This window comes from Astatotilapia calliptera, chromosome 7 (genome assembly GCF_900246225.1).
Source record: "Astatotilapia calliptera chromosome 7, fAstCal1.2, whole genome shotgun sequence".
NCBI classification, from domain to species: domain Eukaryota; kingdom Metazoa; phylum Chordata; class Actinopteri; order Cichliformes; family Cichlidae; genus Astatotilapia; species Astatotilapia calliptera.
In genome coordinates, this window is record NC_039308.1 from 5,180,797 (window position 1) to 5,208,648 (window position 27,852).

At 40.6% G+C, this 27,852-nt stretch overlaps 1 protein-coding gene across 2 annotated transcripts; it reads left to right on the plus strand.

Annotated features, from left to right (window-relative positions):
• On the plus strand, positions 1 to 27,683 carry far1 (fatty acyl CoA reductase 1). Of its 2 annotated transcripts, none has more exons than XM_026172655.1 (13): positions 1 to 177; positions 12,858 to 12,959; positions 14,050 to 14,166; positions 14,817 to 14,992; positions 16,694 to 16,873; positions 18,543 to 18,720; positions 19,062 to 19,106; positions 19,404 to 19,531; positions 19,622 to 19,689; positions 21,521 to 21,692; positions 24,660 to 24,789; positions 26,013 to 26,140; positions 26,896 to 27,683. In XM_026172655.1, the coding sequence occupies exons 2-13, from the start codon at positions 12,888 to 12,890 to the stop codon at positions 27,053 to 27,055; spliced, it is 1,554 nt and encodes a 517-aa protein (XP_026028440.1). In that variant the 5' UTR covers positions 1 to 177; positions 12,858 to 12,887; the 3' UTR covers positions 27,056 to 27,683. The 2 variants fall into 2 exon arrangements, with proteins under 2 accessions (XP_026028440.1, XP_026028439.1); XM_026172654.1 differs by lacking the exon at positions 21,521 to 21,692 and adding an exon at positions 22,206 to 22,377 and having other exon boundaries at positions 5 to 177.
• Positions 27,684 to 27,852: the final 169 nt, after the last annotated feature.

Below are 27,852 nucleotides of genomic sequence, written 5' to 3' on the forward strand. Positions count from 1 at the left end.
TCCTATCTGTGCGCGAGACCGCTGTCCCTGACGTCACGGGGTTCATTTATTCCGCTGGCTTCCTGCTGGGGCTCCACTCAGTCTTTCGTAGCGGTACTCGCTACTTTTCGCTTCCCGCCTCACTTCAACACTCTCTCCTAAGTTTTCACGCCGGGAGGAAAAGCGCCGACATTTCTGGTACGTACACGCTTCAAATCGCCTTGTGGAGACACGCGCGCGCCCCTGTGTGCGTCTCTGTCCGTGTATGCTCGTGCTCCTGTAACTGTAAGCGGGGTTTCAGAGCTTCAAGTGCCCGTGCGACAGGCTGTCAACGTGTAGGCAGAGATGCGACACAGAGAAGGGAGGGGTGGCTCGAGGCTTCTGTAGCGCAACTCCAACAAATTACGCAGATATGAGGACCAGCTGCGACTCTGCTGGCATTTCTCGCACATCGCGCACAAACGTGGCAGCCAGCCACCGCGAAACTCGTGCAGCATTTCTTGTGGGGTGGCCACTCTTCCTCGTTTTTACTACTTAAACGAGGAAGGGGGAACTACTTCAGCAGCACAGGAGACTCTTAATTTGTGGCGAGGCTCTAGCTGAGGCGCACACCTTCTAATTTCCTCGCAGATTCTGCTACTAATCACATTAAAGGCAGTCACAGCCAAACATTAGTCTGCGTGGTCGGTTTAATCGTCGCCTACTGTGCAAATGGAGAGTGAGTGGTGACCGTGATAATGATTTGAGGCAGCTGTGTGTAATGAGAATCACGGGCTCCACTGCTCACTCTACCTAATGGAGTCTGCCTTTTTTTATTCCCCCTCCTCTTTCACGCTTTTTCTAATTACACACACTGGCTTAGGTAAAATCTCAAAGAATTACTTCATCACGATGATTATGGTGACATGCTGACTGAAAGAAAATGGAATTGTTGCAATCATCAGAGGGTTTATTGAATTTTTTCCCCTCAGAGATATTTCTGAGGTCTCCTACAAATATAAACTTTCAGAAGAGGTTTGTCTCTCAATGATTAACACACACATGTGTAAAATGTTTATTAAGTGCTCTAGGATTTGGCTCTGTTCCCACTTGGTTGGCATACTTAGTTTGAAACTAAGTTAACCTGCAATACTAGTACATAGATGGCTGTGCTTTGTCAACAATTACAGGCAGGAAGTTGATTTTGACTGGAATAAGCACATTGTTGGCATTTGCACCTGCAGGACTTTAAGTCAACGCATGCTTGTTGGCCTCCCCAGAGAGCGAGCAAGTGATTCATGATTCTCCCCCCCCCCCCCGGTAGTTGCACTACCTCTACGAACACATTCTTAAAAAACCTGCCTAGCAGCAACAAAATGGCAAGGCAAACCTCTTTATCGCAACATCTGTGTTCAGTATAAATCACTGAAAGTTGCAATTAAGCACATTTAGTAGAATCTTCATTTAAAAACGGGACCAGGATGGTGTCAGTTGGAGATATTGATGCTACTACACAATCAAAAAGTCAGATGGAAAAAACAAAATGGGTTTCTATCAGTTAAGCTTCATTCAGCATCTCTGCAGTCTCACCCTCTTGCAAGATAACTTGTGCAACATCATAAAATCAAGTATGTTTGTTAGCAAACAAACTTCTGCTAAATCTTTACTTGCCTTTGTTTTACTTCTCTTTTTCAAAAGGGGAAGCCAGCTATCCTCTTTCCTTTTTTTGTTTTTTTTTTGTTTGTTTGTTTGTTTGTGGTTGCTCATTTGTTGGCTAGCTAAGGAAAAATGCACTGCCAAGGAGCACCAGAAATGTTGTCCATGTAATAAAACGATGTTAACCCCAGTTGTCCATCTTCAAGTGTAAAAACATGCAGTCAGAAATGCAAACACATAAACCAGTTAACTAATCGGAAGACTGGACGTTAAACTGGTGCTTTCAAGATGTTGTAAAGGGCTTTAAAAAATGTACGCACAGGATTAAAGTTGTCGTCACACTGGCCTGAGATATTGTTTTTATTTCAGTTGTCTTCTGCAAACACCAGGCTGTCCAGGTGTCCAGGTTTCGCTTAAGCCTGGAGACTCCGGGGAATGGGGGGGGGGGTCCTCACCGAAGATGTTTTGCACATGAGATGTGTGTTTGTTTTGTTACTTTTTGCATCAGTTTATGATTCTGTCTTTAGTGTGGGGAAGTATCCTACTTAAATCTTAAGTCTTCACTCATTACTACTTTCAAGAAGAGGGAGCATCAGCTTTCAGGCCATTCAGAAACCCTCTGTTTTTAAGATTAGCTTTTTAACTTTCCTTTTTTGATAAAGATCATAGGGCTGGATCAGATGACCGTCCCTTAGATAAGTTGCAGAAGGCTTAGGCCTCTGGGGGCTTCCCATGATGCACTTTCTTTTCTTTAATTTGCATCTTTTTGCTCACAGTGTTTATACACCACACTGCATTTAATCATTAGTTATTATTCTCTGGCTCTCTTCTACAGTGTGACTTTTGTTCTGTCTTCCTCCCCTCACCACTAACCAGTCACAATAGATGCCCCACCCCACCCCCTGAGCCTGGTTCTGCTGGAGGTTTTTTCCTGTTAAAGGGGAATTCTTCCTTCCCCCTGTTGCCAAGTGCGTGCTCATAGGTGATCCTGTGATGGTTGGGGTTTTCTCTGTATTATTGTTGGAACTACCTTACAATATAAAGTGCCTTGAGGCAACTCTTGCTGTTATTTGGTGTTATATAAATGAATTCAATTGAATTAATTTAAATGTATTACTCTAAATTTTATTTAGCACATTCAAAAATGAGAGCTAACTGAAAGTACTTTCCGTTTGAAACAAATGTATTAACGTTTAAGCGTGTGAAACAAAATTGAACCGCAAAATCTACATAAAATGTGGTAAATAGAACAGTTACAGGGAAATCAAGTGCAACTGAAATGGAAAAAGAGAATCTCTAATCAGAATTAAATGAATAAATTACAAAGAAAATGTTAACATTACAAAAGGAGAACAAATATATGAAAAATTCCACAAATGGAGAATAAGAGAGAAAAGACACACAAAGGACTCTTTGGGTGATTACCTCAGTGACCTTTAGTCATAATACAAAGTTAACAGACTTGTAATATAAGTGCTATATAGTCTGATGCACAGAGAGCGTTGAAAACACAATTTTTAACTTTACCAGTGCAGCTGAGCTTAAACGGGAGCGAAGTGTTGTCTTCTCTTTGTACCAGTTAAGTTTTGTAGTTGCCACAGACTTGCATTACAGCATCCTAAAGCAAAACTCAATAACTTAAGCCCAGTGTAATGTAGGTAGATCTGTCCTCGTCTGGATATTTGATTGCATCACATCAACATAAGACAGAAAGCACACAATATACAAATACTTTAACTATCATTGCATCGCATGGATAATTTTAACCAGAACCAATTGGACAAATTACGTGTTTCATTTGTTAAGAAATTTGATGGCCTGAGGATTAAGCCTCCCATCAATCACAATATTATTTGCCTTGCTGCTTTATAAATGCTTTTTAAGCTTGGTAATCCAATTCCCAACAACCTACCAGCTATTGTTACCATCTTTTTAATTGCCTTTTTCTGTGCCTCAGAGGCTGTTACAAACCCAAAGATAATACAGTCAACACACTTTCAATAAAAGCATGATCAAACGTGTGAAACATGTATTAAACTATAGCGTTTGTTGGCTACCCATCGCAACGCTAAAGGATTTTCTCATTAAATTTAAAGCAAGGATCTTTAAGGATTCAAGCATGAATAAAGTGAATTACCATTTCATATCATGACATTTTTATTATTATCATCTCTAATATCTTTGAGTTTGGTTAGATTAGTGTTGTGAATATATACATTTTAGTGTCTGTAACGCTTTATCATTTAATTCAAAGATCTATCGCTCTCCCACTTGTTTGGCATTAGGTGGGGTTTCACATCAGTCAGGTGTGGATTGTTCCTCTGAGAGCATTTGTCAAAAGCTTAGACTTCCTCTGTCTGTAAACAATTAAACCTCAGCCACAGGTGCCCAGTTGGGGCATTATAATGCATTTGATCAATTATTTAGAGTGAAGCATCAGGGATCAACTTGCTGTCTGCCTGCCTGCCTGTAGGCTTCAGTAGCTCTTTCACAAACATTTGATCAAACGCCTTAGCAGGCCCTGCAAGGCTACATCCAGGGACAGAGCTTTCTGTTCATTCACATGAAGACACACGATTTGAGGGAGTATTTCAGTGTAGGCTGATGAGTTTTCAAGGGCAGCTGTATGTGGGATGCTAGATATGTTCGGGGAGAGAAAGCTTTTACAGTCTTTTGTTCCAGGGTCTTTTTTTTTTTTTTTTTCCTGTGATGTGCACACTTTCTCTGCAGCTTTAAAGGGGTTAATGCATGCATGATCCTTTTTTGTTTGTTTGTTTTTTGGTCAGGCTAAGAGACATGCCTCCCCTCTCTCCCCTGCACTCCCGTTTTTCTTCACAATCACATCTTGTTTGTTTTTCTCAATTATCTCATCTCTATAATCATAGACCAGGCACCACAAGGAAACATGAGCATTACTAGATTCCTGCCTGTGAAGCAGCTTCACAGCAATTCTTGCTATTAGCCAAAAAAGTTTGTCCTCCTCCAACCCTGGATATATTGGCCAAAAGAGGCATGCAGTGCTTCCAGGTAGGCTCTGGTGGGGTTTTTATCCTTATAAATACCATTTATAAGTGGGCACATGCTGGTATTTGTCTATATTTTGGTCTATCATTCTATACTGCCACTTTGATAATGTTTTTTCAATAGAGCTGGGTGAACTAAAAAAGAAATAAAATTAAAAAAAAAATGACAGTTTTAGTATAGTGGATGGGGATTTGCGTCTTTATTTTTGAGAAACCAACAGGTTGGATGCCAAAAAGTGACTGTAAAATTACACCTCAATTACTCCTCAACCACTTGAGGAGTGGTTGCTGGAGGTTGGTGTCTAATGCTAGGTGGAATCGCTCACAAAGAGCACCATAAACCTTGTGATTGTTGATTCTGACTCTTCTGAAAACACTTACAAAAGTGCAAAGCAAACCAGAATATGAGACAACCACTGGCAGGTGGTCACTGAGCAGTGCCTAGGCCCGTGTGGTTTGCCCTTTACTTGCAGTGGACGGTGGCAGGCATGCCCCCAAGCAGACAGGACCTATTAGTAGCAGCAAGGACTTAAGCCACTTACAAGAATCATTGTTTTATATTTATGTGGCATATAGAACATGTTCTATGTAGTTTTATTTGTATAGCACCAAAACAACAGTCACCTGACTTTGTAATATGAAACTCTTCAAAGTGTTGGCGTCACCAGCATTGGTGAGAGAACTCCACACAACAATGACCTGTTTTACCGGCTGTCAGGTTATGTTTCACGAGGAAGTGAAGCTACACTCCACCACACTCAACAATCGACTTCTTTGCCAACTGCTGCTTTGAGTGGTTAGTCTGTGCTGGTTGACTTTAGAGTTTGAAGGTGCTTTGAAGTAGGGCTGAACGATTATGGAAAATAATCTAATTGCGATTTTTTTTGCCCCAAGATTGCGATGCGATATGCGATTATTTTTTTTAAGGTCTTTGTCTTCTGTATTATTAAACAAAGACAAGCAATACATCATATAGTATGGCCAATACTATATTACATTAATTTTAAACTGTTCTTTCCTGGAAGACAGACCTCTGTTATGATGACATGAGGTGATGCATGAATTGATGACTGACATTTTTATTTAACTTCTTCAATCACAACAGTATATTTGAACATACACAATAGTTTATTTTTAGCTTACAAACATCTGAGCATAAAGTGCTGACAAGGAACCCTGGTGTAAACATTAAAATGGAAGTCAGTACAATGTGCAGATTGCAGAAATATACATAAAAAAAATCAGTGGCTTTACCACACTCAGTTTTTCGACATCTGTGAACTACTAGACAGTCATTCAATTAAAAAATAATATTAAATAAATAAAACTAATAAATAAAAAATACACACATCTTACTGATCTTTGCAGTCAGTAACATTACACATAAAGTGCAAACATAATAGCAATTGTATAAACACACACACAAACACGCCTTTAAAGTTTAAAGGCGTGAAATTGGACGGTCTAGTTCTGATTAGCGTCACCGCTGTCTCGGTGGAGTTTAATAAACTCGGCCGTCTGCTTCTTGCTATCTAAAATATAACCAGACACTGGTGTAAATTCTCGACTGTCTCATACTTCTGTTTAATAAGTTTTCTGTTTGACGTTTAGTCAGCTGTGTGAAAACCAAGGAGGAACCCACCCGGGGGATTAATAAAGTTTTATTTTATCTAATCTAATAACTTTAATCTCAGCCAAACCGATTTACTCACGAACAAACAAAACACTGAAAAAAGCCCAACAATAACATTTTTAGGTTGTCTAAGTGACTTATATATTACGTTTAACCCGAGCAGCGAAACTCCGCGGTGATCTGAAAATGATGTGCCGGGAGTTGTGCCGTTCTCGGCCGCATCAGTAATCCTCGAGCTCCCGGCTAGCTGTCGAGCTGGTGGGTAGCAGACGCCTCTGAAAACGTCGAAGCACTTTTGCAAATATGGGATATCTTGATAAACCGAGCAGATATTTGATGTTTACACAACTACTTTCTCGCCTGAAAATATGTTAAAAGTTTATTTTGTGACCCAGAAAGATTAGTATGAGTAATTTTAAAACTTAGTAGCGGCCGCCATTGCTGGAAACTGGAGTTTGGCTGGGCCGCGCTATGAATTCTGGGATATGGTAGTAATTTGGACAGCCTTATAATCGCAGTATAATCGCAGCCTTTGCGGTTAGAAAATTGCACTTGATCATGTCGCGATATTATCGCAAATGCGATATATCGTTCAGCCCTACTTTGAAGGTCAGACTTCGACATAAAAAATTTTTAATCCCCCCCCCCCTCCTACAAACTGTCGGCTACCATGCAAAATGTATACAAAAACTGGCTGCTGGATATACTGCTAAATTCAAATGATAATTTAGGCATGTAGTGAATCAGTGAGTGCAGTAACTAGCTGCAGATTGCACTACATGAGTGATCGATTCAATGATCAGCATGGTCATTTGTGTTCATCTTTCAGGAGGTGCTTTGCATTGACCATTTACAGTTAAATGTGGAATAGCCCACATTTACTGGTTTGTAAAATCACTTGGTTTTACTCAGGCACTTAAACACTCTTTAGTTTTTATGTTGCAGATCCTTCAAGGGCCCTAAACACAAAGCAAGAAAAACTAGAAGGATGGTTATTCGCACACAGACACAAACAAGGGGCAAATCTACAGCTACAGCAGAATTAATAAATGCTTGCAGAAGGCACCTGGGGGTTTAATACAGCTGGCTTGTTGTTCTAGTCTTGGTTATTAAAGCACCATAACACAGCAGCGTGATGTGAATAATTGTCTTGCATGTTTGCGGTTTAAATGCCAGGATGAGTAGGCTGACACACCTCCTGACTTTCTAAACTCTGTGGCCTGTATAACCTTTGCATGATTGAATACTGATCCTGTTGGCTCCTGTTCTTTAGCTGGTACTTTGTTTTTCTGGCCACTGGTTTGACCCATCTTAGTGTTATGTAATACATTTTCCACACACTTTAATTCATATGATAATCCAGTTTAAGCATATGTACGTCCTCCTTAGTTTAGCTGTGACACTGCTGTTTTCGAAGTTGCTCTGCAGTGTGAGTTTGAAGAGTTTGTTCTGCTGGACACCTGCAGTTATGTTGTCCCCATTACCTCTGCTCTTTTGATCCAAAATAATCCTCTCACAGATATGTGTGTTCTTAACTTGATGCAGATACTTGATACTTTGACCCTCTCCAAAACAGAAAAAAGAAATCTGGCGTAGGAAGCCAGCAGTTGGCTGTTCTGTGACATTCTGGTGCTCGTTTTCTTCAAAAGGCAGACTTAGCTTTGTGGGGTAAGCCAACTACTGTCAGCAACAAGTGAAAGATGACAACAGTAGCTGGCCGGTCAAATAGCTTCACATTTGTGTCATCCACTTTTACTGCCAGTGGGTTTAGGTGTGTCACGGACATCGTGCACACGCTCCAGCCTCTCGAGCCCAACTTCCTCCCCAAATGACCTCATGTATTGACAGCTTTTGTGGGTGTTTTTTGTTTTGGTTTTCTTCCTTGAAACATGTTTAAGCTAATTTTTTTTTCTTAATATTAATGTGTAAACTGAAGTTTGTGCAAATTGTTAAACTGCTCAGCAAGAGCACAGCCCACTTGCATATTTGGAACCTTGTGGATCAGCTCAGAAAGAAGACTGATCCTAAAAGTAGATAAATGACAGAAATGCACACAAAGCGACGGTGCCTCTTCTGCTTGTGTTTTCCGTATCGTAAGATTCATCGTGGGAATGATCGGATAACCTTATCAATAAAATCTTACGTAGAGTTTGAGACGGTGGGAGAATAATAGTCTAGAGTGCAGACTAAAGGTTTAATAAACTACACCTGATGTTTGGGTTTGCTGAATAGAAGATAAGAGACAAGCGGCTTCAATTTTCCATATTGAAACCGAAAATTTAATTTAACCTTGGTTCTGAAAGTTCATGGAGTTCACGCAGTCCTGATAGGCTGATTGTAACATCAGCTGATGGCTCAGCTGAGACCCTTTTGTGTATCCCGTTGGCAAATTTCCCCAGCTTCTCCATTTCATGCTATTTCTGACTTAATGTGCTCCCGCTTGCCTTACCCTGACAGTTGGTCACTACAATAGATAATCAAGCTCGGTTCATGTCAAATAGTGTTGTCATTTACTCCCATTAGTGGGCCTTTCAATGTGGCATTTTTAATATTCTGTACAGTTTTCCTTACTAATAACGTATTAGTAAGGAATAAATTTCTTATTCTTGCATGTTTAAATCCTAGTTTGGTTTTTTTGTATTTTACTGTTATTAAAACGTATTTTCCCTGTTATTGCTTCAAGCTGCTGAATTTCATGGACGGTACATGGTGTGAATGCCCCTTTCAGCTTTCCACTTATCACTTGGGGTCAGAGCAATACCATGCTATAGAAATGATTGCAGATGCAGTAACAATACTTTTGACCAAATTGGTCCTGACAGAACTAGTTTTTGAACCATGCTTCCTGTCAGCGTTTAGTCTAAGCTAGTCTTTCCCTCCCCTTTCAGTTGAGTTTGGAGGCCAGTCACATTATGGGCATTGTGTGATGTTTTTAATAAGGTCAGTCTCAGGCCCAGTATAACCCACAAGCTATATCAGACTAAAATATCTGTTTTTATAATATAGATATTTATAATAAAGATCTTTTATAATCTCTTTCTGGTGTGAGTGCTGTTTTGCGCTCACACAGTGAAACTTGGTCCTAGTTGCAGCAGGGATCAGACAGATGTACAGCTGGAGCTTGGCACTTGGCACAAGATGTGATGCAGCAAACTGTGCATCTGCAGCACTGGCCAGGGATCCACGGAGCGTCTACAGCAGTGGGACCTGGGGAGTTGTTCCTCACATCAGTCCATATGAGCTCCAGAGCCCAGCAGCTGCAGTACCGTGTTAGCAAAAGTTATGCAATCAGTGTCCAGAGTTAATGTTTGTTTGATATTTTTAATCATCTGCTGTGTATGAGCTATTACTCTGCATCGCAGCAGAATTCACTGACAGTTTAAGTCTTCAGGCTGGTGGCAGTGGCTCTTTGCATTCAGTGAGCATTGTGCCCACCAGGATTTTTCCACCAGCTGACAATGAAAATAAGGTGTCAATGTAGCCCTTGACTTGGTGTCTAGTTTTCAAGTAATAAATCAGTTTATGCTGCATGTCGTGATGTGCTGTTTTCTCAAGCAACCAGCCATCTGGTTTAGAAATGAGACTCCTGTAAAGCGATCTGTAATGTTTACCAGATGCTTGGAGTATAATTTAAACCTTTTATATAACAACTGAAAGGAAACTAAGATAGGAGAGTGTAGAGCTACAATTTCTCCTCGGGCAACACCGAGATAGAGGAGGATGTTGCCCACCCCCGTCCTAGTCTGACAGTGCAAACCTGAATAACCAGTTTAACTGTAACTACGTGTGTGGCGATTAGGGATGGGTACCAGTAGATTAGGGATGGGTAAACGGTAGTAACCAGACCGAAAAGCAGCGCGCATTTCGGTGCTTTTTAAAAAAAATTTCCCTTAGATGTCATACAATTTGGATTCCAGCCAATCATTTTACCTTTGCGAGCGTAGTAGGCGGGCCCAGGTACGTATGTTCTTATAGAGCAGAGCTACAGATTAAAAATGCCCGAAGCGGTCAAAGTCTGGCTGTACTTCACAGCAAAATATGCAAACTCAGCAGCAACAAGTGCTTTAAGGTGATACTGTGATACTGTGCAAAGGAGGTAACACCTCGAATCTGATTAAACATATGGCGACGTATAGCATTTTGTTAAAAGCCGAGAAATGCGCCGTATTTGATAGCTTGCTGCGAGACCTCACACCGTGCACATCTACTGCGGGTGTGGTGCCTGTTATCGGACCCGGAGTTAGCAACATCCCCCAAGAACCCGAAGAGTAGAGTCCTGGCCCCTAGCCCTGCCAGTGTAGCAGAAATGATGACGGATGATGATGGCAGCAGCCATTCTTCTCTGGGCGAATAGCTTAATGTTGTTCGTGTGTAATTTACGTTGAGTAGGCTAACCACGTTATTACATTAATGCATGTAAGGTGAACTAGCAAACACCGTCGTAGTTACATGCGGCTGTCTTCTTGTTTGATGGCAGATACTCCCTTCACCCTGGCCAAAAAGGCTAAAATGACCAAAGAAAAAGTGGAAAACAGCTAAACATGAGAGGTTTTTGGACAAAGTTTGTTTTTTCCATTGATTAAGCACTGCTTCCAGCCAAGAGTGATACCATATATGCCCCATAGCTGCAGAAAAGTCTAACATCGTTATCTTTTTACTAAAAACAGCTGGACATGGTTTTTGGACCAATTTTGTGTTCTCCATTCTTTAAGCACCGGTTCGAGCACCGTTTAAGCACCAGCACCGTTTCAAAAGTACCAGTTTGGTACTGGTATCGGATAAAACCTAAACGATAGCCATCCCTAGTGGCGATAGCGCCAAAATGCAAACATGAATGACCACGGAATCGCCCTTTAGCACTGTCAATGTGAACAAAAGAGCTGGATAGCTAACATGGAATCTTAGTTTACCCCCTTTTTTTAAAACTTTATACACTTTAATCTACAGTGGTTAAACAACCTGAGATAATCTGAAACCTGCAGTTTATATTTGCAGCTATGTGTATTTTTGTAATAATTTTAGAAAGCCATTTAATGCAAAGAAATAACTCTGGATCTGGCGGAAACTGCTCAGAGGAAAGGATAAAAGATAAAGTCAGTACGAGCAGACCATGATAACGATTTGCATGGTTGTTGTTCCTGTAAGGATGGATGAATGGCTTAGAGTATACATAAGTCTAATAGAAAATTGTAATAGCTTTCCAAACATTAGTTTGTCATATTTTGTGTGTTTATTGGTTGAATGGACCTATCATCACTCTAAATATATCATTTTCCCAGTGGAAATTAGGGAAGCTTGCGGTGTTGACCTTCTGATCTCATTTAAAGCCAGCTACTGTGTGTTATCACACAGGCAGACCGATGCACACAACTAAAAATGCTTCATAATAAATAAAATCATATGAATTATATTCACAATAATGCAGTTTGTTCTGAAAGCCACTTTCAGACACGCTGCACGGTATAAAGTTCTAGCAGTACAACACCCTAATAGTAAAACTGGAGAAGGATTTGGATTTCTGTAACGGTGCCGTACAATAATCGGCTCCAGTCAGCCGACGGGAGAAAACCACCTGCGTTAATGATTATGTGAAATATCTATCCTAGTGGCCAGTTATCAGCTGGACGGTGTCATTCTTCATAAAAGCCAATAATGTGACTGATAAAGTTGACACACATCAAAGTGCTTTGTCTACTGCAGTGTTTGCAGACTTGGGTTTAGAGCTGCAATCGACAGCTGATTTGATTTTGTGTGCGTTTGTGTTTTATAAGCCAGGCCACAGAACACTTGTTTCATATTTGGATTATCATTTAATAATTTGGTGCATTTAAAAAATGAGTAAATACATAAAATAACATGCAGTTATCAATTCATTATTTTGTCAGAAACTCACTGTGAACCATTATGTTCTTGGGGAAATCCTTGTTAGTGGTATTACAGCACTATTCTAAAAATAAACAATACTGTTCCTATACTTCATGGAAATTATTCAGCTTGTTAAAGTTATATTTGCATATTTGGAGGTCTTTCAAGGACAGCAAAGTTGTGCGCTTTGGACTTTTGTTTTCCTAATATATAAAATTGTCCAGGTCCAACTACTTCCTTTTGATTTATAGTAAGAAAACCATTTAATTGGTCTCTACTTTAAAGAGTTGTATAATTGATGAAGCCACCATGTTCTTATTTTTAGCATTAAATAATCAAAACATACTAAAATAACTGGGAAACCCTCCCAGTCAAGCTGTGGATACAGACTGGTTCAGTTACAGCTGCCGTTCTCCAGCTAAACCTACTTCAAACCAGTTTAGAAAAGCACAGGCATGTTTAAAAACTTTACACATTGCTATGTTGGAGACTTTAAAATGAAGTTAGATTTTAAAGTGCAGAATCACTTTCATGTTTGCAGCATTTCCTGGTGTGGTGTGTTTTCAGAATGAAGCGGATGTTACAGGCTGATTTAAAATTTTGCACAAAACAGGTTTGGCAACCTTGAAGTTCCTCAAATGTGAGTCTGTGTAGGACTTCACTGTCCTTGGAACACAGCTTTATTTTATTTTACTCATCTTTTTCTTATCATGTCTATGCAGGTCGTGTGGTATTGAGAGACTGCAGACATCATGGTGAACATCCCAGAATACTATGCAGGAAAAAACGTGCTGATCTCCGGAGCGACCGGCTTCATGGGCAAGGTACAGTTGTGGTTTTCATCATCTAGCAGCCAGCAGGACTGAGCCCAGCAATATGAACTTTGGTAATCTTTAAAGTGGCTATCTGGAGAGTTTCCAGTCTGAAGCATGTTACACACACTTGACTTGAGTTGTATGTTAAAGTGAAGTGGCACACACGATGACTCTCCATCAGCTGGAACGTCTCTGCACAACTGCAGCCATCCAGTGAACTGCAGTGTTGCAGTTTTGTGATGATGCAAACACATCGAATTCTATTGTCAGCTACTATTTTGCAATATAGAGCTCAGCAGTGACCACTCATTTTAAAAGGCTCTGGTTCCAGAAGCATCGCAACTTTTATATAAAAGATTTAAGCGTCAAACCAAGCCGAGCAGCTGTGAGTCAAAAATATTTGATTTGGGTCCTCAAAATAAAGGGAACCGGAAGAAGGCAAAAGTGCAAGAATGTGTACAGAACTAATTTTTGGCAAGAGGAAAATGATTACTCAACCCATAATGCATTGCAAATCTCAAGTTCCAACTTCAAACATACTGTGTTTTTATATGGTTAATAAAAATGTTGCACATTAGTAGTGTATATATATGTTTGGAATGATATACAGTGTTTGAGTTTTTTGGTTTGTTAGGGCTTATTGGATTCAATTTCTAAGCTGCTTTTGGTTTGTGACTGTATAGCAGTCATGGTGATGATAAGAGTCATGTCCTGAATTTCTTACTTCCACTTTACTTAAGCTGTTAGAGGAGAGTCAGAAGGCCTCTTAGTCAACCACCATGTAGTGGTTAACACATTCAACTTGCATGTGACAGACCCCAGTTTGAGATGGGGATGGGACACGAAGTCAGCCTCACTGTGTTCACAAGCTAGTGTACTCCTTGTGCCAGTACCAAGCGCACATAAGTGGGAGTTGTATAAGGAGGACTCTTGTGCAAAATCTTTGCCTAATAAAATATGCAACCTCTTTGAAACAAGAGAGAAGCTAAAAAAACTTTTTTGTTCTGTATCAGTTTGTCTTTTGTGAAGATTTAGCAGGACTGACCAGTTGTAACAATCTCAGTCCAAACTGAGTCATTTTGCTTGCTTGTTATTGAAGGTGCTGCTGGAGAAGCTGCTGAGGTCCTGTCCAGAAGTCAGATCAGTCTATGTGCTGGTCAGATCGAAAGCTGGTCAAAGCCCTAAAGCCCGCATCTCCGAAATCGTCAACAGCAAGGTGAGTAATGGGCAAAGAGAGGATGGTGTGATGTGATGAATGGTTTTGAGGCTCTTCTGTAGCTGGCAGATGGAACAAAAATGGCGCACAGAAATGTTATACTGCATATTTTTGCCACATTGACAACAAACACCCTCTGGATGGACTGCCTTTGCACTTTTGCAAAGTCCAGCAGTTTCTCATTTTGCTCTAGTTTGGTCTTTTTCTCCCCTCTTACTTCATCACTTCCACAGTTTGGAGACTGTAGTGGCTTGCGTGTGCCAAAATTTGTCCTCGGTCATCTTCAGAGTCTCAGTGGGGTTCAGATCAGGCTCTGGGATCGCAGTGTCATTATTTTAGTTTCAGCCAATTTTGCAGAGTGACAAGCTGCTGCTTGTCACATGTTGGTGAAGCAGCTTCTGATAAAGATTGTGCAGAAACCCCCCACACCGTGATACTACCACATTCTTTGGGAACAGTTTTCCAGTTTGATGCCAAATGCAATGTTTAAAAACAAGGAAAAACAGGCTGGTCTGAGAAGTGACGACTAAATTGTGACTAGGTCAAAAAAAAGGGGTCTTCTACAGCATGACAGTCATCTGTATTTGGTTATGGTTATGGTCTTCTGTAATTTCCATGTCGTACTGACTTTACTTTTTTCACTATTTTAGCTGTTTGAAAAATTGCAACAAGATCAGCCGGACTTTGCAGAGAAGATCATTGCAGTGAACTCTGACCTCACACAACCGGAGCTGAATCTGAGTAAAGCGGACCAGAGCATCCTTGCTGAAAACATTGACATCGTCTTCCACTGTGCTGCCACTGTCCGCTTTAGTGAGCCACTCAAGTGAGTTATTTTTTTCCTCTTTTTAACCCTTTAAAACTAGTCGGAGCGGGCACGCTCTGTTTTGCATAACTATTTTTAAATCCCGGTAGCACTGCAACCACGTAAGCTAGCGCAATAATTTTTTTTTTGCATATGAAACCGGAGAAGTTGTACTTACATCTTGTGCCATCAGCTTGTCCTAGGTCACGGTTTCCTTCCACATAAAGCTTTGCAAAAACTGCATAAAAAGCGCTTGCGGGAACAAAAACATAATATTCCAGAAACACGCTTTGCCGATCCGATCAGCTGTTCATAACACTTCCTACGTTGGAATAGACGTCAGAGCGAACTTTCGCATGTCCGCTATTACCTGCCTGAAACCGGAAGTGACGTAATTTTCGCGGAAATGTAGTTTTTTACCATCAGGGCCTCATGAGCCTGTACTGGTGTTTTTAAAAGTTATGTTTGACTTTATGACTTTCTGTGTCGTTTCTGGGATGCTTAGGACTCATATTGCACTGCTGGAAATAGTTTATTTTGATGCATATGCTGCTTTTTTGCATATTTGCATTATAATATTTATTTTCGTTTTTCCTGCAGTATATAAAAATTTGTGTATTTCAAAAATAAAACTGTGAAGACACTCAAAATAAATTTCCTGTGGTGGGAAACTATTTTTAACTTTTTTTGTAGTTACAATTTTGAGGGATAAGCCTCTTAAATTTCTCTAACTAGAAATATATGTTAAAAAAACCAAACGATTTTCAATTTCTTTTGTAGTTTATTGCACTTTTTTGCAATTTATGTAATTGCTATGCACTTAATGCATCCATATTATTAAAATTTGGGCTATAATGGTTGTATTGATGTATAGCAACTTGAAATGCTCCCAAAAATGGCACTACAGCATGTAAAAATATAATATAAGCTCTGGCGGACTTGGTTCTATGGTAGGTCTTAAAGGGTTAAATTTCTATATTAGTTTTAAGCTGTATGGTCTTATGTTTGGGGCTCCTGATTGTAGCTTTGCTCATTTATATTCTGACCTTGCACCTTCCTTCGTTCTTTGCCTAAAACTTGCTGCTTTTAGCTTCTCCTAAAAGCTTAGTTTTTTCTTATTAAATTCTGTGAGCCTGGTAAAGGGCAGCACCTTAGTGTGTGCGATCTACTGCCTTTTTTAAAAATAGCTGTTATTTATTCAAATGAATGGTGATGGAGTCAGTGTTTGCTTGGTGCGGCACGAGAAAAAAACAGCAATGTTGACGGACTGCCCACTGTTGTTTTGAACCACACAGACTGATGACACCTGACCCGGCATGCAAAGGGCACGCCTGGAGCTGCTTTGAGATTTAACTCTTGCAGCCTTTTGGAGATGGTACATTATGCTTGGAGGAAATTATTTGTGCTAAATGGGTGGAATTGGATGTTGTTTATAATTAGTATTGTGGACATTTGTGTTCTTGTTCAAAGTTTTCGGGCAGTGTGCAAGCAGGAAATTGTGCACATCAGTGTAGTGTAGATTTTGAGTCAGACTAGGAGTCAGGTAAACATTTGATAAGGAACTTTTGTTTGTGGAAGCTTAAATGATACTTCTGTGTTTTGCGACGACAGATATGTGAACCTTATGTAATCAAAACGGAAGTAAGCATTTTTAGGTGGAGCTGCAATCACGTCTTGCTTTCCTGACATGTACTATCCTGTCTTTTACCCTCTTTCACTCAGGGATGCAGTGCAGCTGAATGTCCTGGCCACTCAGATGATGCTGGCCCTGGCTCACAGGATGAAGCACCTGGAGGTTTTTATTCACATCTCCACAGCCTATGCCAACTGTAACCGAGAGCTCATCGAGGAAGTTGTCTACTCTCCCTCCGTAGACTACCGAAAACTCATCGATACTCTGGAGTAAGCTGATCTGGAATGTGATCAAACAGCACTGACACCAAACGTCTGCTTCACGTGTGCAGATATGAGGACGTAGCAGTCATTGCTAAATGGCAGCATTAAGTTTAATAGTTTTATTTTTTTTTTTCCAGACTTTGATGGATTTAAAAGCAAGTAGGAAGTGCATTTCAAGATTAATGCCAGTGAAATAAAGCGAAGCACTTCAGCTTAACTCTGGCTTTACAGTAAATGGCTCAAGATAGATTAGTAAAGTCTGTGGAGTAGAGATTAGTGCTATGATTCTGGGGGATTTTATGTACAGAGCTGTTCAGTGAACGTTTGAGTGCGTGTGCAAAGAGACAGCATGCAGAGTTTGTTGTGTACAGTACACACTGATCTTCTGGATGGGCAGAGTTGCTCGAGGTTGTTGTGTAGCGGTTGAATAGTGATGAGTGAAACGACCTAATGAGCTGGAATATAATTTTTCCTTTTGCCCAACTCTGGATTTTATATGGAAGGTGGAGCAGATGGGCATTGTTGGCACACGTAATTCGCTCTTCAGGTTTCTCTTTTTACCTTGTTCCAGTTATGTAATCATGACAACTGTGTTGTTCGTGTTTGCATTTCTTTGTTCTGAGCACATTTTTAGGAGTGTAATCACATGTGGTTTGCATGGAAGAGAGGGTTAAACTCTTTTCCCACCTGGTCTGTTGGAGACTTTTTTCCTTTTCTTTTTCTCTCACGCTTGAGAACAGTCCAAAAGAGCAAATCGTATTGCTTAGCAGACTTTCTGCAGACTGAATAAATTAATAAAACTGTGGGCACTGGTAATGAAATGAGGTATTTTGGTCCATTTAATGAACTTGTGCATCAAACAGCAGTTATTCTCTTTACACGCATTATCTATAGACTGTATATAAAAAATGGATATGTATACATGTCCATTTATTTATTATTTTTTTTATTAAAAAAAGCAAAAATATGGAAGTTGCCATTTTGAGATGCCTACAACTTTCTGAATTCCACATTGTAGAGATTTTTGGATGTTTTTGGTGTTGACGGCCGTCCCAAAATCCCTTCTTTGTTCATTGTAGTTTTAGAGTAATCTTTGATGAGTGAACGCTGTTGGTTTGGCTTTAATTTGAGCTTAATGTAGCTCATTACTACTTGTTTGCCCTTTCCCCTGGTGTGTTTGTTAGTGAAATGTTGTGTGTAATGAGAGCGTGGTGCAGCGTGGGAGAGACGATGACATTTTACACAAACGGGTTTAAGCAGTTGGTGAATTCTAAGTCTAAAGGAAAATAAAGTGAAAAGAAGGACATGAATATTGTTTTGGCTGTTATACTTTTGTCCTGTAATTACAGCTGGTTTGATTTTTTTGTGTGAGTAAGGCTCCCCTGGAGGTGTGGCTTCCTAACACTTGAAGAGAGTTTTTCTGAACAGCAGCAGTAGTGCTAGTGACAGATGTGACAACCTACAATACCTACGTATTGCAAAGTGTTGAGGGGAATGTGCCATTGCTTTTTGGATATTCTCTGGGTTTAAATATTGTTGGGGCAGTCACCCACACAGTGATTAGTACTGGAGAATGAGCAATATTTCTGTTTACTTCAGACTGGAAAGCCCTGCAGGTCATAAAATTAAATGAAGCAAATACAGGGCTAATCTCTCTCTGTCTCTCTCGGTCCAGCTGGATGGATGACGATCTGGTATCTACACTGACTCCCAAGCTAATTGGAGAACATCCCAACACTTACACCTTCACCAAATCTCTGGCCGAATATATGGTGCAGCAGGAGGCTGGAGACCTCAACGTAGGCATTGTCAGACCCTCCATAGTTGGAGCCAGCTGGAAAGAGCCCTTCCCAGTGAGTAATTCCAGATGCTGGTGTTACGCTGCGTTTTCATTATTACTGTAGAACCTTAAATTGGTAAAGAACAATGCATAATCGTGTCTTTTATATATTATTTGGATTTGTTCCCCCCCAAATTTGGTCTTCTTCACCTCTCCTTTTTGCCAAGCACAATTGTGGGAATTCTCCTAAAGTTTAAGCAGCAGTGTGATTGATTTATTTTTTTTATTAAGTCAGTTGAACATCTGCCTGAAAGTTATATTTCAGCTTTAATATTTTCATTGCTTTTGTTAAACTTTGTCATTCAGCTTTGGTGAGTAAGCGCATTGTTTCAACATTAATATTCTATCTTTCAGGGCTGGATTGATAACTTCAATGGACCCAGTGGGATTTTCATTGCAGTAAGTACACAGGAAAAATAACTGTAGGTGGGGTCTAGAAGCCTAAACTGTTTTATGATTGCTCGTATTTACAGCACAATCAGAGAGCTTTGAGTGGTATTGAAGTATTTAAGATTCTGGTGGTAATTTACTGTTATTCATGATGATTGGTTACATAAACAACTGTGCCGTATGTTTGCTTTGAAGAGCTAGTTGTGGTTTATTAATTGTTATAAAGTCTGTGGTGTGATTTGTGATTGTGGTGTGTTTTCCACAAATCGGTTGCATTAATACTTCCTCTACGCCACCCCCTCTTAGGCTGGTAAAGGGATCCTCCGAACAATGAGAGCATCTAATAATGCTGTGGCTGACCTGGTTCCTGTAGATGTGGTCATCAACACTACGCTGGCTGCAGGCTGGTACTCAGGATCACAGGTGCTTAACAGGTGAGAGACCCACACATTAACACAACTTTAGTCAATATTTGTTTTTTAATTCATCTTAGTTCCTCTGACATCTTTCCCTTTTTACGGCAGGCCTAAAAGCATACCCGTGTACAATTGTACAACTGGTGGGATTAACCCGTTTCGCTGGGGAGAAGTCGGTAAGACAATTTCTTGCCTAAACGCAGCCTATGAGGGGGAAGCCCCTGACAGTGGAAGCTTATGCGCTTTAACGTGGCGTCTAATGATATACCCTCACTGTAACTTGATTCCCGACCTGCCACACCCAAAGCAGAAGCTTTTGTTTACCTGTCCCTTATGGATATTGATTTGGGGCAGTAAAGTATCCCAAGCGCATCTTTCCCCAGTATAGAAGTTGCACATTTTGGAAAACTGTTCATAATCTCATCATGTCCTGTATTTGTGCTGAATTCTCTTAATGCTTTGCATTTAAATTTCATGGTTTAAACTGTAGCTCCTGCTCTAAGTGCAGTGTTTTAAGCTTTTAAATGTAAAACCGCTATGTCCTAAAACTTGAATTCTGGTGTGCTGGCAGTTAAATTACTGAGCCAGGTGCAGGGCTTGCATATATAAAATTAGGGTGGCAGCGACCGTGACAGAACGAGCTTGAGAGTCACTCCCCTTTGTTTAAAGTTGCACTGTGCATTAAAAAGGTGACAGATAACAGCATGACACAGTTTCAAATAGGAACTGAGAACGAAATGACTTTATCCAGATCATGTAGAGGCTCGCCTCAGGGTTTAAATGATATTACACAATTTCTCAGTTTGCAGATCTTGACAACTCCTGCTGCATACAGTGCTGTGCAAAAGTCTTGAGCCACCCCTCATTTAATTAGTTTGCTTCCAAGTTGCCAGATTTCTTTAGTATTATTATTGGTGGCCGTGAGTAACAGTTCTCCAGGCTTTCTAAAGGTCCTTTAAAGTTTTTTTTGTTAGCTGCTTTTTTCACTTATAAAAGAAGTGAGACAGGGACACTGCACAAAAACTGGAGCAAAAACCAGCGGCAACAGGTCTGATGGAGCGATTCATCCAAATGTGAAATTATTGTTCAAATCATTAGTATGTACAGAGCTGGTCAAAGGTTCACAGTGAGTGTCTACACCCATCTATAGAGCAGGGTGGAGGCTCTCTCATGGTTTGTGGCTACATTTCACCCAGTGTTGTTGGATATCTTGTCAAAATTGGAACTGTGAACACAAACGTGCCTCTGTAGACTGATCCACTATGCAGTACCATCTGCTTGGCAACAGTTTCATTTTTCAGCATGACGATGATCCTGAACACACAGTAAACCTGGATGGAAAAGTGTAGGATCATCTCGACAGAGAATGGAACAAAGGGCACCCAAAATTCAAAGAAGAGCTTTAAATGCCCTTAAAGAACCCTGGAGAACAGTTCCTGAGGACTAATTAAAGAAATTACAAGTTTTTTCTCCACATGGAGCATGCATTCACATCCATTTTGATAGTTTGGACAGGTTGCTGAGTTCTCATATTGAGGTGAAGTGTGATTATTCTCACACTGAGCCATTCAACAGCGGTAACGAGTAGCTCAAATGTAGAGGAGGAGTCAACAGGACTGAACAGGCCAATCGCAGCAGTTGCAGGCTGATCGCCACACAGGTGGTGGAGGTGCACATTTGGTTGCATCAGTTGCTGTTATGACACACCTCATCCCCTGTAATGCTGCCATTTTTAGATGCCTGATGTTATTCACCTTACATTATTTGTTATTGTATTAGCACCCTTTTGTCTAGCTAGTTTCCTAACAGCTAAGGCAGTTGAAAACTAGGAAATCGAACTTTTTCTAGTTCCGGTACAAACCTTGTGGCTTTGTATATCTGCAGAACATATAGTATAGTTTTCCCACATGGCTCAACCTTCTAGCCAGTCATAAAGGCAAAACAATGTAACGGCAATCTTAAAGCTGCTCATTGATGACTTGTGTTGAACAACCTTCTGTTTCTTAGAGTACCATGTAATATCCACATTCAAGAGGAACCCCCTTGAGCAGGCCTTCCGTCGGCCCAATGTTAATCTCACATCCAATCACCTAATCAATCAGTACTGGATCGCCGTGAGCCACAAAGCTCCGGCCTTCCTCTATGATCTGTACCTCAGGCTGATTGGACGAGAACCCAGGTAACCTCGTCATTGCCGTTTCGGATGTGCCGTGCCGCTGCTGTTCTAACAGAACCCCCTACCCCAAACACACACACACTCGCATTTCCGCCGGCTTACACTGTCACCCTTCCTTTATCGAAGTAGCCTAACGTCATAGCTGCAGTGCTGCTGTGTTAAAGATGCTTGTGTGCAGTTTTGCAGGTGAAGAATGTATAACCCAGCTGTTCTCCTGAACATGCTGGATTCTGCACTCTTTGCGTCTTTCTAATGTTTGTATTTTCAGTTAGATTTCCAAAACCTTGGCACCAAGTTCACTTCAGTCCAGCTCATAAATGGACTGAAGTGGACTCAAACTGTCTTGTTTTGTTTCCAAAGACTAGATCCAGTGTTCTGTTGTGCTGCTAATTAGACGATTACAGTGGGCCTGCGTCTTTCCTTGTATCAAAAGGAGGAGAAAATGAACGTGCATTCCTTTTCTTCTCGTCCTCTGTGTCCTTCCTGTTCCGTCATATGTGATTCTCTCTCCTACAGAGTACTGTATAAACATGTCCTTCAAGACCAATCCCTTAGAGCAGGCTTTCAGAAGGCCCAATGTCAATCTACGCTCCAACCCCTTTACTAATCAGTACTGGACCACTGTCAGCCACACGCTGCCAGCCCTGCTCTATGATGGCTATCTCACGCTGATGGGCCGGAAGCCCCGGTAAGGTTGCAACTGCCCCTCAACCCTCTCCTGTCTGCCAGTCTGCCCCCTGCCTCTCCCAATTTCCCCACACTCCACTCCTCCCTGAATGTCTTTTTTTTTTTTTTTTCCTGGGAAGGTGGAAACAAGGGCAGAAGGAACAATGTTTGCAGTGTCTTTTCTTGACGTCAGCTGTTAATGTAGGCAGTATCCGAGCATGTGTTTTCAATTCAAAGAAGATGCCACGTGCCTTTTTTTTTTTTTTCTTTTTTTTTTCCTTTCGTGAACAAGCCATGCTGTGAACATGACATCCATTATCCGCCGGTCTTCACCCAATCATGGAAAATGCTGAGGCACCACGAGACTTCTTGACCAATCGAGAAAGTTGTGCTCAGTTGGACATCTTGTGTCTCACTGAAAACAACACTACTGCATGCAAACTGATTGGTAATTCATTCTTAGTCTAAATTCTAAAGCCACAAATATTTCAGACGGCAAAAGTGACACCTTTATAGTTTTAAAATCAGCAGTGCTGTTTCTGATTCTAAATAAATAAATAAATAATAAAAATAAATGAAAAATGAATTGGACAAAACTTGCTGTGCTTAACTGTCTGAAATACTCATGGATGGCTGAATGGGTAATTTGTATTGAACCTAACTGGCTTTGTCACCAGCTACAAGAAATGATTATCCCTGCTTCTGTATGCTGATCAACCATGCATGTTTGTCACATCTTTGAATCATTTGTGTTCGCAGAAGGAATCTGAGTCATATCAATCTGCCTTCATTAGTGTAGCAGTTTAAAAGGACAGCATTACAGGCCTCGCGTTGCAGCCTGCCATTTCTGTTCATGACAAATTGAAATGTCTGAAGTAATTTGATCCAAAAGTGGTTAACATTTACAATTTACTGGATGACAAAAAAGGTGGCATTTGAAGACTCGGATCCCTTTTATCCTGCTAACAATATTGGCTGCTTCTTTGCACACTGATCACATCATCACCTTGAATCATTCCTACTAAAAATTTGATTATCTCCATCTGAACTAACACAAAAATTAAGTATCCTAACTGGATTCATCTGTGTTACCAGGAGGACAATATCACCTCCACTGTAAGTTTATTTTCTGAGGAACTTAAGCTGATTTAGTTCATTTTTGTGTTGAGCTTTTAATTATTTTGGGTAAAATATTGACCTAGACTGGGTCATGGGTTCATTTGAGTGAACTGTCTGTCCTCCTGGCCTATAAACAGATTAAATCCAGTTGATTTGTTTGCTGATTTGTGTGACTCACTTTGCCGCAGGGGAGAAATTGCCACCTTGACTTGCAGTGCTATGAAAAAGCTTGGAAAATACTCCTATCTTTCAGGCAAGCTATAACCTTACCAAAAACTGTGAAAAAAGTATGACCTCCAAATGTCCTAATCTGGGGTTTAATAAAATTATTACACGATTGAATTTAAATTGTCTGGAAAAACTACAACATGCTTCCTTTGTTCTCTCCAGGAGTAAGAAAGTTTTAAAAAGTGCTGGCAAAAGAAAATGATGTGGAGTAGCTGACAAATCTGTTTTCCACAAAGCTTAAAACTTTTTCTTGGCACTTTTTAAGATTTTGACAGGATGGGAACAATAAAAGTTCAAAGTTTAGATCAATAAATCAGCCACAGCATTAACTCCACCTACCTAATAGTTTCAGATTGCTTCATTTGAGTTTTCTAACCAATCTGGTCATGGGCAAACATCAGCTGAGATGTACCTTTGGTTTCTGGCACCAGGACTTTGGTATTACTAGTTTGAGAATGTGGTTTGTAACACTGAGTGTTCACTTCTTCTGTCATTTGCGTTAACGCTGTGGCTGATGGCTACCGTATGCAATCTCATAGCACTGTACAGCTCAAATGATCACTTTTTTAAATCAAGATCAGCTTAATCAAATGTGCAAATCAGTGAAGTCATGCCCATAGCGTAATCGGAGAGGTCAAATCGATCTGAGATATACAGGAATAACAAATTTGACTGCAAACGGTTAATTTATATGCATACATATATACATTGCTCTCTCTGGTACCTGTCTTTTATAGCCTAATATTTCTCTAGACTGTCTAACCTCTGCCCCTGCTCCCAAACACTTTGGCATACTCTTCTCCTTTCCTTCTCATCCTGCCTCTTTATCCCACCACTTTTTATCTGTCCTGTCCTCTTCCTCATCTTCCTTCTGGTCCTACTCTGCAAACACTATTTATCCACAACACTGCTGTCTTTTCCTTACACTGCCCCTCCGCTACATGCCGTTTGCCATAGGATGATGAAGACGATCACTCGCCTCCACAAAGCCATGATGGTACTGGAGTATTTCACCAGTCACTCCTGGGTGTGGAACACTGACAACATGGCCATGCTGTTGGCCCAGATGAGCCCTGAGGATAAAAAGGTAGGGAGGGTCGCGATGATTAAACATTGTTTAATCATCGCTCCGCACACTGCTTCATTCACACTCCGTGCCTCAGTTACCCGTGCCTGCCCCGCCCACGCTGCAGTCGTTTACACGCTGTGGCAGAGTGGAGTGCCAGAGTGATAATGTCTAGTAGTCGGCTGGTAAGGCAGAGCGTGATTCATTCACTGCTGACGTCAGTTTGTTGTGAACGGGATCATTGTTCTGCGTTGCAACTGTCTGGAGGAATCTGGACTCAACATTACGACACTGACGTCTTGTGGAGTCTTTTCGAGAAAATAATCAGATGCTTTCAATCCGGGGCGTCAAATTCATGTTACACTGGCCACATACAGCATACTTTCATCTCAGAACTTTAGCTACACATTTAATCCCTGATGTCTTAGTAATTTAAGAAAGAAGGGCAAATTCAACAGTTTTTCTAATGTTGCTGTAGCAAAGAAGGAAATCTCCTGGGATGCCTCTTTGAGCTTAAAGTAATAAATAAATGTGCAAGTTCACAGAAAGTTCTGGTAGCTCACTGCCCAGACTAATTATGAAAATTATTAAATGAATTCACTACTTTTTCTACGACAGTTCTGTTGCAAAGAACGGAAATTTCTATAGTGGATGGGTTACTCCGTTATTTAGGTGTAGCATGAATGGCCATCCGAGATGTTTTTATGTAGGAGAAGCTGTAACGGTTATGAAAATACAGTTAACTTAAAAATACTGGGCTTGTTCCAAGCTGTCCAGTGGTTTGATTCTGGCCCCCGGGCCTTATGTTTGACACCTCTGCTTTACATTATATTAGCAAAGTTAAACTTTTAATTTCACAGAATTTATTTTTTATTTATTTATTTTTTTAGTGCATTTGTCTCGCCTAACGAGGATACAGGCTCCTTAGACGGAGGATTCAAGGGCTTGAATTTCCTTACTGAAGCAGAGACTCTGTTCCCACGTCCCCCAACAGTTGACCACACAGTGCCTCGCTTGTATTATTTCCTAGAAGGCACCACTGGGGGGGGGGGAACTGCCACAGTAAGCTGGAACACTGTCAGATCCACAATGCAGCCTTCTTACCATGAAAGCGTCCCCTGTTGAGAGTTGATTTAAATGTTTGTTAATTCAGAATCGATAAAGGTTTGTCATGAGTACATCTCTCATAAACAAATGTTGCTGCTGAGGCATACTGAGGGTGTTTCTTGTTTCTCTTGCTGCAGATATTTAACTTTGACGTGCGTCAGCTGCACTGGGCAGAGTACATGGAAAATTACTGTATGGGCACCAAAAAATATGTCCTCAACGAAGAGCTGTCGGGGCTGCCTGCTGCACGCAAACACCTCAACAAGTAAGAAGTCTATGAAATTAAATCTGTCATCCTTTCCTCCAACACAGAGACACAGGAAGTAGTAGCATTCAAAGTGATGGGCTCTGGCAGGCTCTTTAAAGTTCACCACACAAAAGATGCTTTTCTGCATCGTCAGTTAAATGTGCTGTATGCAACTTTTCGTTAATGGGTTTGAAAACTTTTTATTGACAATATTTAAAAAAATTTTTTTAAATATTTTAAATATATTTTTTAATATTTAATTTTTAAATATTTGCACAAAAGATGCAGAATTGTTGCTCACAAATCCAAATACTGTATTGGCTGATTAAAGTAAAAATGCAGGGTGGTTTGTTTTTAGTTTTTTTGTTTTTCCTCTTTGGGGAGGGGGTGTTTATGCAAGACCCACACTGGGGTAGATGGCCAACTAGTTATAACTTGGCTACACAATATTTGTCTAGTATTACTTTGGCACATCCAACTCACTCTTATTATACTGATACAAGAGTACACAGGGTATATGCACCAGTGTCCTAGTTCGTGTACAGTGTACAGGACTTTGGTACATGCTGCACTCGACCATTGCAGGACAGTGTGATGTATATGGTATTACTGTTTGGTTGGTCGCTTATACACAGTTTACAAGCATGTCTTAACGCCTGTGAGTCTTATTAATTAGGTTATTATTAGAGAGCATTCATTGGAAATGACACATTATCAATATGAAACAGTCTAAGGTGGTGTATCGCATGTCTCACAATCTGTTTTATTTCCAGGCTGAGGAACATTCGTTACACCTTCAACACCATCCTGGTGGTGTTTATTTGGCGCATATTCATTGCCCGATCCCAGATGGCCAGAAACATCTGGTACTTTGTGGTGAGCCTCTGCTTCAAATTCCTGTCCTACTTCCGAGCTTCTTCGACCATGAGATAGTGACCGAGGGACGTGGTGGCGGGTTGCGAGGCGGAGCGACAAAAGAAATTAAGAAAAGACTGGCTGTGGATGGTGAAAGGTGCTTGTGTTCAAAGTGCTTGGAAAAGAAAAAAAAAAACAATAAAAACATCAGTCTCTGGTCTCTTTTTCATTGACACCACCAAACCATTTAACAACTCAAATACAGATGGAACTACCTGACAAGCCTGGAGTTCACAGGGGTCTGTTGGCTATCTGGATCTCTGGCATTTCATAGAAACTCAGTGCATGGATTTATTGCACCATACAGCTCCGATTCATAGCACTTGGACTAGTTGGAACAAGCCTCGTTCTGTTTATTCCCAGCATGTCCGGTCCTCCTCCTCGGCGCCAGCTTTGCTCAAGAGCAACCTTCTCTAAACCTGCTCATCTCGCATCTTTGTGCTCGCCTGGCTGTCTTCCTGCAAAACGAAGCTATGCATTGGATGATGCTGCTGCAAAAATCCCCAGCTGGTTTTGAATCAGTCCAGGCTTCAGTCGCATCAGATGTTTTAAGTTGCAAGTGTAAGTTGTATATCTGTCATCTGAAAAGATAACTGGTTTTGCTGTTTTTCTTCCGGATTGTCTGTGGTTTGTGTCATTTTTATGCTATGGAACGTTTTTTTTTTAAAAGCAGTCTGTAAGAATCAGGGTTGTTTTGTTTTGTGTTTTTGTTTTTTGTTTTTTTGTTTTTTTTCACCTGACAGCAGCGTTGGCTAGATGCTTAAACAGTTGGTTGATTTGACATTTTAAGAGGCTTATTCAGGGACCGGCTGACC

Excerpts from the sequence above, each read along its gene's own strand:
- far1 (XM_026172655.1), top strand. The coding sequence starts at position 12,888 with ATGGTGAACATCCCAGAATACTATGCAGGAAAAAACGTGCTGATCTCC. Across the intron at positions 19,690-21,520 it reads GTTTCGCTGGGGAGAAGTCG|AGTACCATGTAATATCCACA; the intron begins GTAAGACAATTT and ends TCTGTTTCTTAG. Across the intron at positions 21,693-24,659 it reads CTGATTGGACGAGAACCCAG|GATGATGAAGACGATCACTC; the intron begins GTAACCTCGTCA and ends CGTTTGCCATAG.